The sequence below is a fragment of the Xyrauchen texanus genome, chromosome 48 (assembly GCF_025860055.1).
Source record: "Xyrauchen texanus isolate HMW12.3.18 chromosome 48, RBS_HiC_50CHRs, whole genome shotgun sequence".
In the NCBI taxonomy this organism is placed as follows: Eukaryota; Metazoa; Chordata; class Actinopteri; order Cypriniformes; family Catostomidae; genus Xyrauchen; species Xyrauchen texanus.
In genome coordinates, this window is record NC_068323.1 from 9,472,957 (window position 1) to 9,493,599 (window position 20,643).

General features: G+C 38.0%; 1 protein-coding gene and 1 pseudogene across 9 annotated transcripts in view; one reads left to right on the forward strand and one right to left on the reverse strand.

Annotated features, from left to right (window-relative positions):
* Positions 1-4,885, reverse strand: part of LOC127639497 (DNA annealing helicase and endonuclease ZRANB3-like) — a 67,222-nt pseudogene extending 62,337 nt beyond the window's left edge.
* The window catches only part of LOC127639676 (R3H domain-containing protein 1-like), a 52,024-nt gene that overhangs the window by 1,061 nt on the left and 30,320 nt on the right, over positions 1-20,643 (forward strand). For 3 of the 9 annotated variants that reach the window (XM_052121813.1, XM_052121817.1, XM_052121818.1), the window contains exons 1-3: positions 13,393-13,568; positions 18,476-18,630; positions 18,862-19,075. In XM_052121813.1, the coding sequence (XP_051977773.1) occupies positions 18,893-19,075 (183 nt within the window). In that variant the 5' untranslated portion in view covers positions 13,393-13,568; positions 18,476-18,630; positions 18,862-18,892. Of the gene's footprint in view, positions 1-13,391; positions 13,575-18,475; positions 18,631-18,844; positions 19,076-20,643 lie in introns of those variants that run through there. The other 6 variants (XM_052121819.1, XM_052121821.1, XM_052121816.1 and 3 more) reach the window with 5 other exon arrangements.

Consider the following 20,643-nt stretch of genomic DNA (forward strand, 5'->3'; position numbering starts at 1 on the left):
GGTTTATAATGTCAGCCATCATATCTGTTATCGACCATATCTTATACATAATTATCGGCTATCGGCAAAACTTATATTGGTGCGTTCACAATTCTGCTTTATTCCACATTGCTACATTTGTGATATCATTGGCTCCTTATAATTAAAAGGTGTGTAAATCACCAGTTTCGTTATAATTCAAATGATCGAATCGATACAAGATCATATCGATTCTCTTAACCAGCTATCTGATGTTTGCCGATACCTCAAAGTGTGCCATGATTTGATTTAGGAGCCTGCGATCGATATCACGATATTATGTGCCTATTTTGCACAATAGCATTTATGTCAAAAATGCAACCAAAATCTAATTTGAATATTTTAATGAGCTCACTTTGCTCCACATTGGGACATCCACAATAAAATAAGGTACTTCAGTTTATACAGAAAAAAAAAAACATACACTGGCGGCCAAAAGTTTGGAATAATGGACAGCTTTTGCTCTTATGGAAAGAAATTGGTGCTTTTATTCACCAAGGTGGCATACAACTGATAACAAAATATACTCAGGACATTAGTAATGTGAAAAATTACTATTACGATTTGAAAAACATTTTCAGAATCTCTTAAACTACTTTAAAGATTTCTCATTTAAAAATCCTCCATGATTATCAATGACAGCTTTGCAGATCCTTAATATTCTAGCTGTCAGTTTGTCCAGATACTCAGGTGACCTTTCACCCCACACTTCCTGTAGCACTTGCCATAGATGTGTCTTGTCTTGTCGGGCACTTCTCAAGCACCTTACAGTCTAGCTGATCCCACAAATGCTCAATGGGTTTAAGATCCATAACACTCTTTTCCAATTATCTGTTGTCCAATGTCTGTGTTTCTTTGATCACTCGAACCTTTTCTTTTTATTTTCTGTTTCAAAAGTGGCTTTTTCTTTGTAATTCTTCCCATAAGGCCTCCTGAGTCTTCTCTTAACTGTTGTACATGAAACTGGTGTTGAGCGGGTAGAATTCAATGAAGCTGTCAGCGGAGGACATGTGAGGCGTCTATTTCTCAAACTAGAGACTCTGATGTACTTATCCTCTTGTTTAGTTGCACATCTGGTCTTCCACATCTCTTTCTGTCCTTGTTAGAGCCAGTTGTGCTTTGCCTTTGAAGAATGTAGTGTACATCTCTGTATGAAATCTTCAGTTATTTGGCAATTTCAAGCATTGTATATCCTTCATTCCTCAAAACAATGATTGACTGATGAGATTCTAGAGAAAGCTGTTTCTTTTTTGCCATTTTTTAACTAATATTGACCTTAAGACATGCCAGTCTATTGCATACTGTGTCAACTCAAACAAACACAACGACAATGTTAAGCTTCATTTAATGAACCAAATAACTTTCAACTGTGTTTGATATAATGGCAAGTGATTTGCTAGTACCAAATTAGCAATTGAGCATGATTACTCAAGGATAAGTTGTTGGAGTGATGGCTGCTGGAAATACTTTATGATCAGTTGAATGCCACGTTGGTGAATTAAAGTACCAATTTCCTTCCGAAACAGATAAATCTGTACATTATTCAAAAATGTTAGCCGTGTGTGTGTGTGTGTGTGTGTGTGTGTGTGTGTGTGTGTGTGTGTGTGTGTGTGTATATATGTATATACACTCACCTAAAGGATTATTAGGAACACCATACTAATACTGTGTTTGACCCCCTTTCGCCTTCAGAACTGCCTTAATTCTACGTGGCATTGATTCAACAAGGTGCTGAAAGCATTCTTTAGAAATGTTGGCCCATATTGATAGGATAGCATCTTGCAGTTGATGGAGATTTGTGGGATGCACATCCAGGGCACGAAGCTCCCGTTCCACCACATCCCAAAGATGCTCTATTGGGTTGAGATCTGGTGACTGTTGGGGCCATTTTTAGTACAGTGAACTCATTGTCATGTTCAAGAAACCAATTTGAAATGATTCGAGCTTTGTGACATGGTGCATTATCCTGCTGGAAGTAGCCATCAGAGGATGGGTACATGGTGGCCATAAAGGGATGGACATGGTCAGAAACAATGCTCAGGTAGGCCGTGGCATTTAAACGATGCCCAATTGGCACTGAAGGGCCTAAAGTGTGCCAAGAAAACATCCCCCACACCATTACACCACCACCACCAGCCTGCACAGTGGTAACAAGGCATGATGGATCCATGTTCTCATTCTGTTTACGCCAAATTCTGACTCTACCATCTGAATGTCTGAACAGAAATCGAGACTCATCAGACCAGGCAACATTTTTCCAGTCTTCAACTGTCCAATTTTGGTGAGCTCTTGCAAATTGTAGCCTCTTTTTCCTATTTGTAGTGGAGATGAGTGGAACCCGGTGGGGTCTTCTGCTGTTGTAGCCCATCCGCCTCAAGGTTGTGCGTGTTGTGGCTTCACAAATGCTTTGCTGCATACCTCGGTTGTAACGAGTGGTTATTTCAGGCAAAGTTGCTCTTCTATCAGCTTGAATCAGTCGGCCCATTCTCCTCTGACCTCTAGCATCAACAAGGCATTTTCGCCCACAGGACTGCTGCATACTGGATGTTTTTCCCTTTTCACACCGTTCTTTGTAAACCCTAGAAATGGTTGTGCGTGAAAATCCCAGTAACTGAGCAGACTGTGAAATACTCAGACCGGCCCGTCTGGCACCATCAACCATGCCACGCTCAAAATTGCTTAAATCACCTTTCTTTCCCATTCTGACATTCAGTTTGGAGTTCAGGAGATTGTCTTGACCAGGACCACACCCCTAAATGCATTGAAGCAACTGCCATGTGATTGGTTGATTAGATAATTGCATTAGTGAGAAATTGAACAGGTGTTCCTAATAATCCTTTAGGTGAGTGTGTGTATATATATATATATATATATATTAGTAATAAATCACATACAAGTGATGATCAATCGTTTGATGACTACTCATTGCCTTGTGAAATGAGGAAAACACTACAGTGACAATTTGTTATCTCTACAGTTGTCAAGCAAGTCTTTCAATCCAAAATACTTAAATACCCACAACAGGAGAGTACTGTATGTGGTAGAGCTGCACAATGAATAGTTAAAAGATCATGATCTCGATTCTGCAATCTATATTAATGTTCCAGTGGCATGCATTTGTAAGGCGGTCAAATTTAAAAGCAAAATTCACTTCAAGATGTGTTTCTAAATGTTGATAAACTTTATATGCACTGTAAAAAAAAATCATAATTTTACAGGAAATAACTCTTTATTCTGTTTTTTAATTGACATTAAAAACTCATTATCTGTATATTAACACCTCAACTGGAATTCTACGGTTTATGACAATAATGACAAATTACATGTATTTCAAAAAATTTTATGGATAAATTACTATATTATTTTACTTTGTTTTTTCAATTTTGTAAAATTACAGACAAATTTATGTCAAATGAAAATAATTATCTGTAATTAAATATGTAGCTCATTATATAAAGGTTTATGTCCATACTAACAATTTAACGTTTTTCTTTGTCATTTTAAGGTAAATCTTATTAGATTTATATCAACAAAATACAGCGCTCCTGCACGAGATGCTGAATAAACTAAAATGCATCGGCCAAATATGTTTGTCCAGCACAGTGCTTTACAAACTGCAGGGTGTAGCCATGATTAGCTAGGTGTGTGACATAATCTCTGTTCAGTTCAATATTTTAATAGCCACCGAACAAAAACACCGGCATTACCAAGATCTGACTAAATTCGCTACCCTTGCGCTGTTTCATCACAGCCGACTGCTTTCAAACGTTCACATGCGTGTGTCTGCCCATGCGTTTGTGTCTTGTGATGAATGCAGCGGTCCTGAGCGTGACTGATCAAAATACCCCTCTTTAGGTGATAATGTAAACACACAGCTGTTAATGTAAAAGGAGACTATTTATTCTTAAAATGTTAGTTTTTTGCGATGTCTAAATGTATATAAGCTGCGTGCTGTCTGTTATAGGCGTTCAGGCATTCTTACTGCATCAAATCAATATTAATGTAGATCTTTCACACAGTAAAGTGTTCCTCTGTGGCTGGCGCTGCAGGATTCTACATTTAAAACGGCTTTATTCTGCAGTATAACAGTGTCTTTTAGAGGTAATTAACATAATGGGTGTTATATATATATATTCAAAACCCATCATGTGCTCCAGTGTTTCTCAACTGGTGGGTCACAGGTCTTTTAGAGCTGGGTCTTGGACAGCAAGGAAAGAACAATGCCATGGCTCCCCATTGAAGATTTTTCTGTGACAGCCCAAGTGATAGCCTATTTAGGACTGCCAAGGCCAATTTAATTATAATCTCACGTTCAACTAAAGGCTTCTCATCTGCACTGCAAAATTTTCTCTGTGCAATTAAAGCTTTTGCACGAGTGTAACCGAACCTTATGATCTGCTCTGCTCTCTGGCGATCAACAACCGGGCTTCCCTCGATATTGCGGCGTGCAGACCTCAAAACTGATGTGACCAGACTTGACTTGAGAGTCAAAACTCTAAAACATTAGGCAGCCCCAATATGACAAACAGCACTGATTTGGAAAAGAGCAACACTGTTCTATGCGCTAATGTATTTATTTATTTTTTTCTTTACACATCACCGTTACAAAATTGTTTTATGATTTTACACGAGTAAAAGCAACTGTTATATTTTGGAAAAAAAATAATTTTATAGTTTCATATGAAATAATCTATTAAACCTAATTTTTATATCAACATTGGCAGTTGTAGTTAAAGTTTCAGAACGTGTTTTTGGCTAGAGATGATCCGACACCTGGATCAGTATCTGCTCCGACACTGTCGGTTTTAGATGAATTGTGTATTGGTCCAGCGAGTCCGATCCAAATCCGATACCGTGTGTCAGTCATTTTCGTTACTGTCAAGCTCCAAAAATTACTAAAAAGAACCATAAAAACACAAAGTAGTTCATATGACTCTTGCATTTTATTCAAAGCCACTTGAATACATGAGATAGCTCTGTGAATCGCAAAAGGCTGTTTAATAAGTAAATATATTATAAATTGATACATCTTTCTCAAATTCTCGAATAAGATATTTAAAAGTACACATTGACACCAGCCTGTTTATCTTTAAATCATTTTGTAGAGTGTTCCAATCACAGGGGGCAGCATACCGAAAAGCTTATTTCCTTAATTCTGTTTGAACAAATGGAACCGAAAGGGTATAGAAACTCTGAGAACTTAAGTAATACTTTACTGCTATTTTCTGTTGGTAAGAGAACAGAGATATGATGGCAATAAGCCCAAAATGTATTTATAGATGAACAGATACCAATGCTTTAGTCTACATGTGGACAATGAGTGTCTTGTGACCCTATTATACAACTCACAATGATGAATTGTAAAGTTACAATTTGTTATAACCCTAAGTGTATCATGATAAATAGTGTCTAATGAATGTAAAAGATAGGATGGTGCAGATTTATACAAAACATCTCCATAAGCAAGCACAGGCAGAATAGTAGCTGAGACTAGTTTCTTTTTTGCATCAAACATAGACTTATTTCAAAGCGTATTTCTGATGAAAAAAAAAACAGTTTTGTCTCTAACTGATGCACATGAGACTTAAAAGATAATGATTCCTCAAGTATAAAACCCAAGATATTTATATTCAGATCCTGACTCTATCGTTGTACCCTACAAAGTTTGAAGAGATGCTAGATTTGTTGTTGATTTGAGTTTGAAGTTGAGTTTAAATGCTTTAGTTTTATCAGCATTTAAAACAAGTTTTAAGCTATAAAGCCTTTGTTGCACAACATTAACTGAAGACTGTAGCTGAAACACAGCTTGATGTATAGTGGGAGCACAACAATTAATAACAGTGTTGTCGGCATAGAAATAAAAACTACAGTTTATAATATCAAAATCAAGGCAATTAATATAAATAGTAAAGAGCAGTGGCCCCAGAACAGACCTCTGAGGAACACCCTTGGTGATCTGTAAAGGCGTAGATGAGTGACTTTCTATTCGCACCTATTGTGTTCTGTCATTTAAATAGTTTGCAAATCATGATATAGTGTTATCAGATAGTCCTATAGTTTTAAGTCTAAGTTTCAATATTTCATGATCGACAGTATTGAAGGCTTTAGATAAATCGATAAAAAGGGATGCACAATGATGTCCTTTATTAAGGGCCTCGATGAAGTCATTCACGACCTTCTTAGCAGCTGTAGTGGTAATGTGTTTTTTCCTAAAGCCTGACTGGTTTATAGATAAATGGTAAAATGGTAAATGGTCTGCATTTATATAGCGCCTTTTTAACCTTGACGGTATTCAAAGCACTTTACGCTGTGACTCATTCACCCATTCTCGCACACATTCACACACCAATGATGGCAGAGCTGTCATGCAAGGCGCTAGCCTGCCATTGGGAGCAACTTGGGGTTCAGTGTCTTGCCCAAGGACACTTCGGCATGTGGAGTCATGTGGGCCGCGAATTGAACCGCCAACCCTGCGATTGGTGGCAACCCGCTCTACCACCTGAACCACAGCCGCCCCGGATAAAATATTATTTTCAGATAAATACAAAGACAATTGTTTACTGATAAGAGTTTCTAAAACCTTTGAAAGAACGCATAGTTTAGAAATGGGTCTACAGTTATCCAATTTAGTAGGATCACCACCTTTTAACAAAGGAATAACAAAGGCAGATTTCCAAATTTTTGGCATTTCATTTGAGTATAAGGAAAGATTAATGATATACGTTAATGGAGAAATATAGGCAGCTGTTAATTTTATAAATGACGGTTCTAATTGATCTGGACCAGCTGACTTATTTGTATCTAGTAATGTGAGAACTGTTTGAACCTCATGGATGGTAAACTGTCGAAAACAAAAATTAAGATTCATAAGACGTCTCTCTCCATAGTCAATATCTGATTTCATATCAGTGATTTTAAGTGCCTGAAATAGAGATCCAGCATCAACAAAGTGCTTATTAAAACAATCAAGCATTTGAGCCTTGTCCAAAATTTTGGTGAGGTTGTTCATTATACATGGTGTAAGCACTGTAGTCTTTTTAGTGCCAGATAAGGAATCGATATTTAAAAAATAAAATGTCATTTGTTTATTTAAATTCAATGTTGTTTCAGTAAGGAAATATTCAGCTTTAGCTCTTCTAATTGCTACTGTTCATTTATTTCATAATTGTCTAAAATAGAGCCAATCTGATTGAAGATCAGAGCGTCCTGGCCCATGCAACATCACGCTCATAAAGCAAATTAGAACCAGGGATTGTCCTGACCTTTAACTATATTTTTTAAATGGAGCATGCTTATTGATAATGGTAGTAAACCCATCATAAAAATATTTCCAGGCACACTCAACATATGCTATCTGAAATGCCTTCTCCCAATCAAACTGAGCAAGATTGTGAAAAAAGCCTTGTTCACTAAATTGAGATATGCATCTTCTAAAGATAACAAGAGGTTTTATTTTGACTAACTGTAGCGACAGCACAATGTTCACTTATATCATGTGCATAAACAGATGCTATTGAATAATTAATTATGTGGAGCATCTGTAAAAAAGAAATCAATGTGACGATTTTTCTTTTTTTTAAGTTGAGTCTGGTAGGTGTATTTACTACTTGCGAAATATTAAAGGTGTCGCAGAATAATTTAATTTCATCAGACAATGGCTGCAGCTAGTTCCAGTTAAAATCACCAATTAAAACGAGTTCCTTAATGTTTAGTGATGACAAAAGACCCCATTAAAGATGAAAAGCATCACTAGTTGCTGACGGAGGCCTATAACATACTACAGTAGTACGTTTTAAATTCTTTGAGGGCAAGAAGTTGAAATTGTTTGGCGATCGATTTGGATAACGGCAAAGTAGCATCATATCTATTTTTTTATATAAATGGCTATCCCACCTCCTCTTGGGCGATCAGTCCTAAATACATTATAACCATCAATATTAATGTCTCTCTCTAAAACAGAGTTATTAAACCAAGACTCGGAAATGACCAAAATAACAGTATCAGAATTGTTTACCCATATCCGCACCATATCTGCACCATATCCATTTTAGGAAGCAAACTTCGTACATTTAAGATTTTTTTGTTTTTACATTTTATGACAAAAATACAATTTATATACATCTTTTAGAATAATTTGTTTTTCAGTGTAGATAGAATTGTGTGTATAAATGCTGAAACATTTGTCATTCTGATCAAATAATTACAAGTTAAGAGCATTGCATTGTAAAATACTGTATTCTGTGCAGTGTCCTTTGGTTGTAATAGTTGACCATCTGGATATTTGTTTTTGCATACGATGTACAGTATACATACTTGCTATATACAGCAGATCTGGAGTGGACCTTTAACCACCAGCACCCCAACATCTAATGTTTTTTTTAACCTGTATCAGGTACACAAGCTTGGTTTTTCTTGAAAACCGCTGACGTTATACATCGTCTTGTTCCAAAGTTCTTTTTGACCTTGCGATTGTTCTTCTGTTGTTCTTTTATTTATATATGTTTTAAATGCTCACACAGTGTATTGTTAGGCGTCCTGGTTTCCTGTGCTACCGGCCTGTTTCTGTCACGCCGAATATTAATGTCGGTCCGCGGGAGGCTCTGCGGTAAGGAATGATCCACGAGCTCCCATCCGTACAAGCTCATCTGCATCACCACAGGAGGATTCTCACCTGCTCCCCAACCCCCGTTCCCCGTACATTCACCTGAGCCTCACTTTACTCAGCGCTGCATTTGTTCATTTCCCTTTGGTTCACACCGTTTGAATCTAGATGATGTGATGACTTTTATTTAATGATTTTTATGCTTTATAAAACCTTCCTGCCATACTGTATAATGTGTTCAGAATGGAATACTAACATACTGCAAACTGCACAGTATGTACTGTATGCTATGTTTTTTAAATGGCATATGAAATGGTATGCAACAATGAATGTTTCATATGGTAGTATGTGAGTAGTGTCCAGTTGACATCTTGGCAACAAATATGGTAAGGCCTATCAATTTTTATTCTGATCAAATAATGAGTCAAGGAGATGGTAAAAGTTGCAGCTAACATCAGTACCAGTTCAAACTGGAAAAGGAAGGTCAAGAGCACTGCAATGTGGTAAGCACTGTGCTCCAGTTGAATACTGCACACTTTGGTAAATGGGTCATCTGGGTAATCTATATATAGAAAATGAGCATAATATGCACAGTATACATGCTCTATACTGCAGGAACTGTCAAATTAGTATGGCAGAATGCATATTATGATAAATTTGTTTCATAATTTTATGCGTTAAAGATATTTGTGCTCTACATTCAACCAGTATGTACCAAAAATCAGTGCAGAGCTACTTTGGCTGAAGAACTAGGACTAGTTTTGTGATATGCATTTGTACTGGTGTCCAAAGGTTGTAAAAATCACCTTTTTATGGTGCGTTCACATAGAGGGTGAAGCGAGCATTTCATGCGGCGCGATTACATACAAATCAACGCAAAGATGCGAATAGACGCGAAATTGTGCCGGCGACGCGAATGGCGCGCCTCGAACATGCGAAATCGCTTCATTCGCGGATTTGCATAAGTTTAAATTGTTCAACTCGAGCGAGAAAATCGATTTACGCGTTGTCACGAAAGCCTACCAGCATTGAGATTATCTGGTTGTCACTGACGTAGTAGCAGAAGAAATCTGGAAAAATGGATGAAAGAATTGTTGTAGCGGTGTGTGCACACCCGGAATTGTTTGACACAACGTCATACATGTACAGAGAACGGACGAAAAAAGACATCGTTTGGAAGTAAGTAAGTGAGCGAGGAAGTTGGACTACCTGGTAAGTTCTGAAAATTTGCACGTCTACTTGATTCCAGCTATTGGTTGTACTTTACTATGAACCAAGTCGTAGAAGCCCCTCCTCCTGTCCTTTTCCAGAAGAGAATACTCGAGGGTTCACGTTACTCTTGCGAACGTGAATTTAAAAAAATTTATAATCCAGCGGTCAAACTCGTGCAAAAATTTTCTTCGCGTTGTATGTGAACGCACCATTATGCATTTTCCAAGATTTGTTAACATCTGGAAAGATACATGTTCACCATTTGAGCCTTTTTCACCCAATAAGTACTTTGAATCTAGAACAGCACTGCCTTTAGTTTGCCATTTGTTACTGGCCTACTTTTAGCAAGATGTTTTATTGCCTAGAGAGAACCATCAGAAAGCATCTTGCACCCAGAATTCCACAAAACCCTCGTTGGCACATTTTTCTTGAGCGTAACTGGGTCTTCTAGGTGTCACCTAGACCAGAGAAATGACCTTCGTGACCGGTCACCTTTAAATGTCAACACATTTTCTCATTCTGTTCTTACACGGCTGAAAAAGCCACGGGACAGCAAACCTTCTCTCTTCCAACTGTATTAGTGAGAATAATGACCAGTGCGTTGATTCATGGTGGGGTGGTATTTTGGGGCGCTACTGAGTTATTGACCTGTTCCCTCTTATGGTAATCGGCGTGGAGCTGGACGTTTCACACTAATGAGATTATATTCAATACAAATTACTACTGCGCTTCCTCTCGCTGTCTGTTCTGGTTCATTAATCCATATCTTTTTCATTTATTCTAGTTTTATTTTATTGCGGAGGTAACATTTCTTGGTCAAGCTAACCCCCTAAAATGCTTACTAGGAGCCATCTACAAATTCCTTATCGCGAGGATATTCCCACCATGCTTATGGACACCAACTTGAATGTAAGCTATTCTCACCCTATGCACCCTGTTCACCCAAAGAGTACCATGATTTAGTTGTGGGAATGGGTGGGGCGATGTGAAATTATATTGATTTCTGGTAGATATTGATGCACCGTATTTTAGGCCAATACCTGATCAGACATTTTTCTTTTTGAAGTGTCCATTGCTACACTTTAACAAGCAATAATCTGCACTTATGTTTGTGCCCCACACTGTGAAATTACATTCAGTTAAATGAATTGGGAAATGCTGACATTGAATTAAAAACCGTTATGAATAGTTCTGTTATCACTATCAAATATCATTACATACTGGCAACCAGTAAACACCATAAGAGTACCACACAACTGAGTGAAAACCAGGAGCCGTTATTGAAGATTGAAGTTCTCACAAAATAGTGTTTGGATGAGTGACTGATGAGAGATTGAGAGCACATGTTGGAAAGTGAAACTGAAAGCGTGCATGATTGCTCATATTGTCTCTATAGCTCCTCACACCGTCTGACTGTCGGGACTCGTGCAACATTACGTATACTCAGTTTTTTATTTGCATCTTTATTTGTTGTATAATCATTTTCACATCCGTTTGCAGCATCTTTTTCCTCTCTGTGTCTAATATAAAATACAGCTTGGTATTTGAGGGTGTCATTTGAGGTAACATTTCTTGGTCAAGGTATTAAAGCAATGCATAGCACCATAAAGTGCTTATTAGACAGTGTCTGCTAATTCCGACCCTTATCCTGCAGGCTATTCCCGCCTGCTCGCGGCTGTCACGTTTCCTCTGCAGGCGAACGGCATCTTGGGCTACAATTAGCCAGCAGTGGCAGCTCTCACCCCCTCTGGTCTTTTGTTATGCAAATGAGATGCATGTAATGCCCCGTTTAGCTGAAATTTAGCAGATTTTCTCTTTTACCTAAAGGAGCAGTGGAATTGCTGGATGGTGAATGGGGAGTTTTACTTTTACTTGACTGGCTTTGTGCAACTGTCAGTGCGACTTCCTTTTTCTAAAACCAAAATGTGGTGGTAGTTGGCGCAGACAGTCACAATCATTTCAAAATTATAGTTCTTTGTTAATTTGTAGTTTTGTCTGCACATTTTGTGTAGTCTGGAACAGTGGTTCTCAGCCTTTTTGATTCCGAGCCCCCATTGTCCAATACAATTTTTAATCAATAGATTTAAATACTTATGATTCATTTTGTGATTCCAGACGTTTTAGGAACGGTCAGTTTCCATGTTGTAGACCAACATCATGATTTTCGGCATTTAAATTAAAGGCCCCCTAGTGGGTCCCAGACCCCTGGTTGAGTACCACTGGTCTGGTTTGAACTGCCTACCTAAACATCTTTTTTTTGTACATCAAACCTATTGAGCGTTCTACCTAGACAATATTTTTTTGGGCATCATATCTTGCGTTTCCTATCACCGCAGCAGTTTTGGGGATCTTACCTCGCAAGCTGCCTAGCAAGACTGCACTTTTGGGCATCAAACCTAGTGAGCTGCCTACCTAGACTGTATTTTTGGGAATACAGCAGCTTTGTGCATTGCACCTAGCAAGCTGCTTTTTAAGACTGAACTTTTGGGTGGCATACCTAGAAGGTTCCCTTCCTAGACTGCTTTTTTTGACATCATACCTTGTCAGTTGCCGGACAAGACTGCATTTTTGGGTGTCGTACATGGGTAGCTGCCTGTCTCGACTGCATACTTGAGCATCGTATTAACAAGCCACCTACTTAGCATTTTTTGTCAGCACAACTAATGATCTTGGGCTGCTTGCTTAGATGGCATATTTGGGCATCGTATCTAGTGTGCTGTGGATCTCAACAGCAGTTTTGGGCATCGCACCTTGCAAGCTGCCTATCTAGACTGCATATTTGGGGGGCTTATCTAGTGTGTTCCCTATCTAGACAGCATTTTTGACATCAAACCTATTAGTCTCCTTACCTAGACAGCTTTTTAACCTAGCAAGTTTCCAGCCTAGACTGCGTTTTTGGGTGTCGTACCTAGTTAGCTACCTATCTAGACAGGATATTTGGGCATCATATCTAGGAAGGAACCTACCTAAACAGAATTAATTCTTTATCAGACCTAGTAGGCTGCCTACTTCGACAATATGTTTGTGCATCAAACCTAATCTGCCTACCTAGACTGCATATTTGGCCAATATATCTATCAATCCACCTACATGGACAGTATTTTTGGGCATCAGAGAAGGCAGTCAAAGCGCTAATTTACAATGAAGGTGACAATTTATGTTAAGACCAACATTGCTTCGCACTGTACGGTGTGCTCGGGAATCTGGATTGTCGAAAACAAAACAGAAATCAAATGAATCCCAGCTTTTGGTGCACTCTGGAAAACTGAATAAGGTGGATTTGCAGTACTGGCTTGATCCAACCCTGACAGACTGTCCCACAGTAGCACCTCGCCGTGTGTGTGTGTGTGTGTGTGTGTGTGTGTGTGTGTGTGTGTCTTTGCCACTTTTCTCTTTGGTCCACAGGGGCCATCTGATTGGCTCTTGAGGGTGGAGCCCGGTTTAGTGCTGACATACTTCATCCAGCCCTCAGGGCATTCTGATTGGCTGAGGGAGGGATGACATCACAAAGGCCAGCTGTTGATTTGGCGGAGAGTGTGTGTGCATGAGAGAGAGAGAGAGATAGGAGAATCAGGAAGGATTGCGGCAGCGATGGCTTTGTGCTGGTACGCGAGCAGGCTGCGCTCAGACGGAGAAGAGCAGAGCTGCACTGAACGTGCTCCCTTTGATGGCACTCGGGCTGCTATGGAAACTAATGATGTGAGCCGAGATCCGGATCATGAATGCCACCAGGCAGGTGTGTGTGAGTGACAATTCTTCAGCATGGAAAATCATGTTTGTTTGATTGCTGACGGTGGTTTTGTCATAATTGCATTTTATTGCTTGTTTTTTTTTTTTTTTATTGGTGTGAACATAAAATAAAAAAATATATTGCACCAAAAAAAAAACTTTATTTTTGTTTTTTTACATAATTTTGTTTCAAAAGAGATCAAAAAGGAGATCATTTTGAGGAAATTTTTAAATTACACTAGTAATGTTTGAGCTTTGTCTTCACTTAAACATTCTCAAATAGCTTAAATTAGCAATTCAATTAAACTTTACATTAACACAACTCATTAAAGAATCCAATTAGATCTAATTAATAATTTTTAGTCCCACATTTTCCTAGGCTAACGTTAGACTCTTTCGACAGTGACTGTTAAATTTAGTGTGACTAAATTTGTGTGTCAGCAAATTGCACTCCGTGCATGTTCATGTGTGTGCGCGCACGCATTTGTGGTTTTTAATGACATTCACGTAATTGCTCCATTGTATAATTTGCAAAAGTGCCCCAGGCAGCTATCAGCGTAAGCTGGGTGTTTGCGCGTTTGCGTCAGTGTAAATTACGGCTGAAGGCATTCAGCTAATATCGTTAATGTAGCGAGTCGTGTAAATGAACCGATGAGGGGAGGAGAGAGATCACCCAACTCCGACAGCGGCCACACTCTGAGAAAATGGATTGTAACAAAAAAAATAAGGAGTCAAAAACCATTAGCGATTCTTTTATCCAGAAATATGGATCATTTGCATTTTAGTCTAAAACAGGAGTGAAGTCTATGTAGCCTGAAGCCCAATGCAATGACGCGTTTCTTTTGTCAGGAGGGTAAGTGTTCATTGCTTTCTGAAATATGGTAATTAATAATTGATTGTGGGAAATTATGGGTGGCCTTTAATGTCTTGTGCTACATGTAGCGGTCCAATAAAGACCGATAATGACAGCTGAGTATTTGAAAAGGTCAAAAAAGTTCAGTGGTCTCATTTATTATAAGACTAACTCATTTGCTTGTCTTTTGTCTATATTTGGTGGTTGCCTGAAAGAAAATTGGACAAAGAAATGTGAGAAAAGTGTGTCTTTGTTTGTCATTTCTATTGGACTCTGCTGGTCCATCTCCGTTCCAGAACTGGTTATTTTTGGCACTATGTCTTAAAGTCTAGTCTGCTGCCTTTCCTAAACAGCAGCAAAGCATTGTGCGTGGTGAGTTGCTTACCTAGACAGTGTTTTTAGGAATAATAATTAGTAAGCTACCTGACTAGACAACCTTTCTGACCATCATACTATATGCACTGCCCAGCTAGACATCATTTATGGCCATCATACCTAGACAGCATTTTGGGGGGAGTTATACCCAGAAGGCTGCTTATGCAGACTGCAATTTTTGCATCTATATGGCAGATTTAGGCATTGAACCTAATGAGCTGTTGACCTAAAACTAGACACTTTTTTTGGGGGGCGTAATACCATGTGATCTGCCTACCTAGATGACATTTTTATGCATCATACCTAGTGAGCTGCATAGCATTTTTTGGCATTTTAAGTGCATTTGAAATCAGAATGCTTTTTTGAAATGCAAAAATGGATCTTCACCTCACCTCTGTGTTTTTACATAAACTGCATGTTAGGGGGAAAAGGTACAGCAGCACTGAGATTAGCCCGCGGCAAGAGAGATGCTTGGATATTTATGAACCGCTCTTGTATCTCTGGTTCACTTCATAGTGCATATTGTTTCTGCAAACAGTAGGTGTTTAAATCAGTGTGTGGGCGGAAATGCTCGCTCGCCCTCTCTCTCTCTCGAAAGTTGTAATTGTCCTTGAGAGCATCAGTTTCCATCATCGGGTACAATTAGTTCTCTTGGTTGCCCGTCACCCCGCGACCCAGAACGGCTCATCCGTTTGCTAAATTTAATGGCTTTGAAGAGCCGAAAGGCTTCTGATGCGAGACATTGGAGATAAAAGCTGGTTAAAAGAGACACTTTATTTGGAATTATCGCTCCCACTTTCATTGCACGAGTGGGATAAAGGCAATGAAGTGTGCAAACTAGGGCCAGATGATATAGCCAAACAAATTAGATCTTGATATTTTTCAGTCATTTGACAATATTCAATATTTGTCTATTTATGTATTTGCCCAGTGAGCAATAATTTCAATCCAGAAGCTATTGGGGTCAATGTCAATCAAAATATTTAATTAGAGTTAAAAAATAAATAAATCAGGAAATATCTAGTTAAAAAAATCTAGATGTTTTTAACTAAATGGTCACAATGGACAATATTTAATTTCTTTCATTTAAATGCACCATTACAACTAAACAGTCTTCAGTGAATCTTATTTTATTGATGGTGCAAATTACTTTGAGTTATGAATCAATTAATTGAAACGGACAGTTTGAACCGTTTCACAGAAATGAATTGAACTCGTGAATCGCAAGTCACAAATAAAAGAAGATGGCGAGTCAGTCATAAAAAAGTAACAACCAGTTAAGAAGCATTGCGACGTTCATGATGCTGCTTCATTTTATATTGTGAACATATCATGAATATTCAGTTACCCTGTCCTAACACACACACACCCAGAAAGATAGCATGGCACAGTCGGAGATAATTCTGATGGACCGATGGATGACAGCTTGGGAATTTGTGTGTATATGTGTGTGTGGTCATACCCACCTGTTCTTGTCATTGCTGCCACCTGTGTTACTGTCATAGCATGTGTGATGCTAATCCTCTGAATTCTGGTCTGTGTTTCTGTGTCGCAGTATTCATCTTCTCTAATGGTTTTAGTAACCTGATCGCACTCGCACTCTGTCTGAATTTCTGGCTGTTCTGTTCTGTGGTCAGATTTGACCACAAGTGTGTTCTGACCCAGTAGAAGCCAGTGGTTGTTGTTAACAGGATTACAAAGATAAAGGTTAGGACCGTTTGATCTCGAGATTCAGTATGGGTCTTAACTTGGCACAGGTATCTAGATTGGCAGTGCCAGGATTCAATGATGTACCATCATGGAAGGGGTTATTGATGCCCAGGCAAACTCTGTTCCATATGTTCCGTTCAGACGGACAGCACACGGGCAAGAGTGAATTAATCCGATGTTGTTGAAGGTTTGGATAGTGAATTTTATTTAGGCTACAAGACATGCTGCATTAGGAGTGTGACCTAAGTTATATTCATTAAGTTCTTGACATATCAGCACAGCCCAAGTAGTATTCATTAACTAATTGTTCGTCATAGTAGTATTTGTAATTTCCCCACCCCATATTATGTACTATGGTGCTAATTGTTCATTATTGTAGGATTTGCCATTTCACCACCCAAATTAAGTTGGTACTGGAATACTAATTGTATGTCAATGTAGGATTCGTAACATCGCCACCTATAGTAAGTTTGTAATCCTGATACTAATTGTTTGTTAGGGCATTTGTAATTTCACCACCTGTTTTGAGTTGGTAATACAGTACCAATCCTAATCATTTGTTAAATTTTTTATTTTTTTTTTTTCGGCTCCCGTTTTGAGTTTTTACTTCCCATTTTAAGATTAGAAATTTCAGCACCTTTTGAGTTGGTACTTCTGATACTAATTGTTCTTCATAGCATGATTCGGAACACCAACACAATAGGCCTACTGAGCTTGTACTACCAATACTTATTGTTCGTCAAAGGGTCCTAATGTCACCACCCATTTTGAGTTGGTACTACCGATACTAATTGCTCATCATAGTAGTGTTAGTCATTTCACCATTCAAATTAAATTTGGTTCTCTGATACTACTAGTTCGTCATAGTAAGATTTGTAATTTCAGTTACAGTGTTTTAGTAATTACTGATTGTTTTCATAGGATTCATAATTTTGTATGTAATTATGAACGATGACGCTAACTCATAGTAGGATTCGTAAGTAGATTTCAGCACACGTTTTCAGTTTGTACTTCCGAAATTAATTGCTCATTATAGTAGGATTTGCCATTTCACCTCAAGTTGGTACTGGAATACTAATTGTATGTCATAGTAGGATTCGTAACATCGCCACCTGTAGTAAGTTTGTACAACCGATACTAATTGTTCGTCATGGGATTTGTAATTTAAGTACCTGTTTTGAGTTGGTACTAACAATACTAATAATTTGTTAAAGGATTCATAATTTCGGCTCCCGTTTTGAATTTGTTCTACCGATACTAATTTCTGATAATTGTAGATTTGTAATTTCGCCACCCAAATGGAGTTAGTACTGCAATAGTAATCGTACGTCATTAGGATTTGTAATTTTGCCACACATATTACCTTCATACGACAATTTGTTCCACTTGTTTGGACACGGTATGATGTTACGAAGATACATCAGAATGACCTAAAATATTTATGTGTTAAACTTTCAGCATACTACAATCCATAAATTATCTATAAAATAATCTGCATGCACCAAATATAGTCGTTAATAACGATTCTCTTGAACTAAACACATTGAAGTCACTTCCTTCATTATATCAGCAATTGTTCTCTTGTCCACCCAAATGTCCTTCACATGTCCAACTTTTTTTGCTCTGTCCTTTGTTCGATTGTTATAATTATTGAATATTTAATTGAGGGCGGAGCAGCATTATTGGCAAGAATATTCAGCTCATTTAAATACTTTATGTGAAATGCGGCATAGGTTCAGCTTAAAATGTGAGTACTTCTCTTTGTATTGCAGTGTTCTTGTCTCTTTGCGGCACAGTCTGTTCTCAATATTCATGTCTCAGTTTTGACACTTTTTCAGAATTGCTGCAGTATTTCAGCTCTCAAAATATGCCACACATGTTCATGTTTTCTCATGGACGCTACTGTAGCCACTCATCCCTGACCTCTTGATCGCTCCATATTTGACCCCTGACTTCTGTCCTCATGTGTATGACAGGTGTCCGAGGGTGATGCGGAGGGTGTGTGTGAGCTGTGGCTTGGCGACCCGACTCGAGCACTGGTGACGGGGGTCATGGGACTGCTGCTGCCCCCTGTCCGTCTCTCAGTCCACCCCTCTGCCTCCGGAGGCCCCAGGGTCCTACGCTCCCCAAGGTAACAGTCTAAACCAGCCTTGTCCAGAAAACAGCACAGACGGTAAACAGCATGACATCCTGCTGTATTTTTTCTACTTGTATTTTAATAGATGCAAGTTCATATTCATATTCAAAAAATATTTTTTTTTACAATTTTGGCATTGACTTGGTGACTTCATGAAATCACTAGATGGCAGTCAACTCTATCATGTAGTTGACTAAATTACCTGTAGATCTTTCTCTCACTCAGGCGGTGATTTTCGGTGTTGCGTCTGAGGATAATGTCTGAGTCTTCTCTGGACACCAGAAGTTGTGACGTTATGAAGGTTCTGGAGAGTACTGAGCCACACCCGGCTGACTCGCCTGCGACACATATCGAGCCCCAAGACACGCCCCAGAACAATGGCACACACACTGCCCACCAGGAGTGTGTCACAGGCCAAGGCTCCTCCCATCAAACTCAGGTAAAAATTGTGTTTTGGCTAATTATACCCCAAGTGGTGCATTGTGAATGCATAGTTCAAAGCCAGCAGCATATGGAATTTGTGTTGAATTTGTTATTTCTCCACCCACACTAAGTTGGCACTACTGGAACTAATCATTCGTTATGGTAGGTTTTGTAATATTGCCACCTGGATTGAGTCCATGCTACCATACAGAGACTAATTGTTTATTGTAGAATTCGTAATTTCACCACTTGTATACAGTATCGTACTAAAACTAAACATTCGCCATGGTAGGATTTATAATTCTGCCACCTGTATTGAGTTGGCACTACTTTTCTGGTACTAATAATTTGTCATTTTATAATTCGTAATTTCACCACCTGTATTGAGTTGAAGCTACCATACTAATACTAATACGAACTACCATACTAATTGTTAGTTATTGTAGTATTCATAATTTTGTCACCTGTATTGAGTTGATGTAACCGTAGTGATACTAATTGTTATTCTTTGTAGAAATCTGAATTTTGCCACCTGAATTGAATACCGTACTGACAGGGTTGGGAGGGTTACTTTTGAAATGTATTCCATTACAGATTACATGCTGTAAAATGTAATTTGTAACATATTCCGTTAGGTTACACAAGGTGAGTAATGTATTCTAAATACTTTGGATTACTTTTTTAGCAGTGGTAGATTTTTTTCACTTGTTTTGAGTCAGTACAGTAAGACAAAATACACATGTTAAAAATACATTCTCTGAAAAACCAAAATATCTTATACAGTGTTGTTTCTAAAACAAGATTAATCTAACTGATCTTGTTTTTAAGGATTTTTAGATCTTTTTACAGGAAAACAATACAAATATTATTATCAAGAATATTATTTTTGCCCTAATATTAAATGTATTACTAAAAAAAAAGGAATATGATCTAAAGGGAATTTAATTGATAAAAAAAATTTGATCGTGTCTGGTATGTAAAATTGCTAGAATTTGCATTTTAGCTTAGCGTAAAACTGACAATTTACACACAGTTTATTTCTATTTCTTCTGCTCCAAACTTACTTCAAACTTACTTCTCTGTCTGCTCGTGTGAATGTTACACATCATAAGAAAGTGTTTCACCGCTGTTCAAATGCACTTTGAATCACATCATTTATATGTATAAATGTTTTCCATCTGAAAGGACTAAATATTAAATGAAACACATGACAATAAAATGCAAAGTAATCTGTTAAGTAATCAAAATACATTTTGAATGTAACTGTTTTTTAATTACCAATGATTTAAATTGTAACTGTAGTGGAATACAGTTACTTATATTTTGTATTTTAAATACATAATCCCGTTACATGTATTCCGTTACTCCCCAAACCTGCGTACTGATAATCATTCGTTATTGTTAGATTCGCAATTGTCACTTTTATTGAGTTTGCACTACCTTATTGATAGTAATCGTTTGTCATTGTAGAATTCGTAATTTCGCCACCTGTATTAAGTTGATGCTACCGATCTGATATTTATAGTTCGTCATTGTAGAATTCTTAATTTCCCCACCTTTATTTAATTTGATTTATTTTGATTC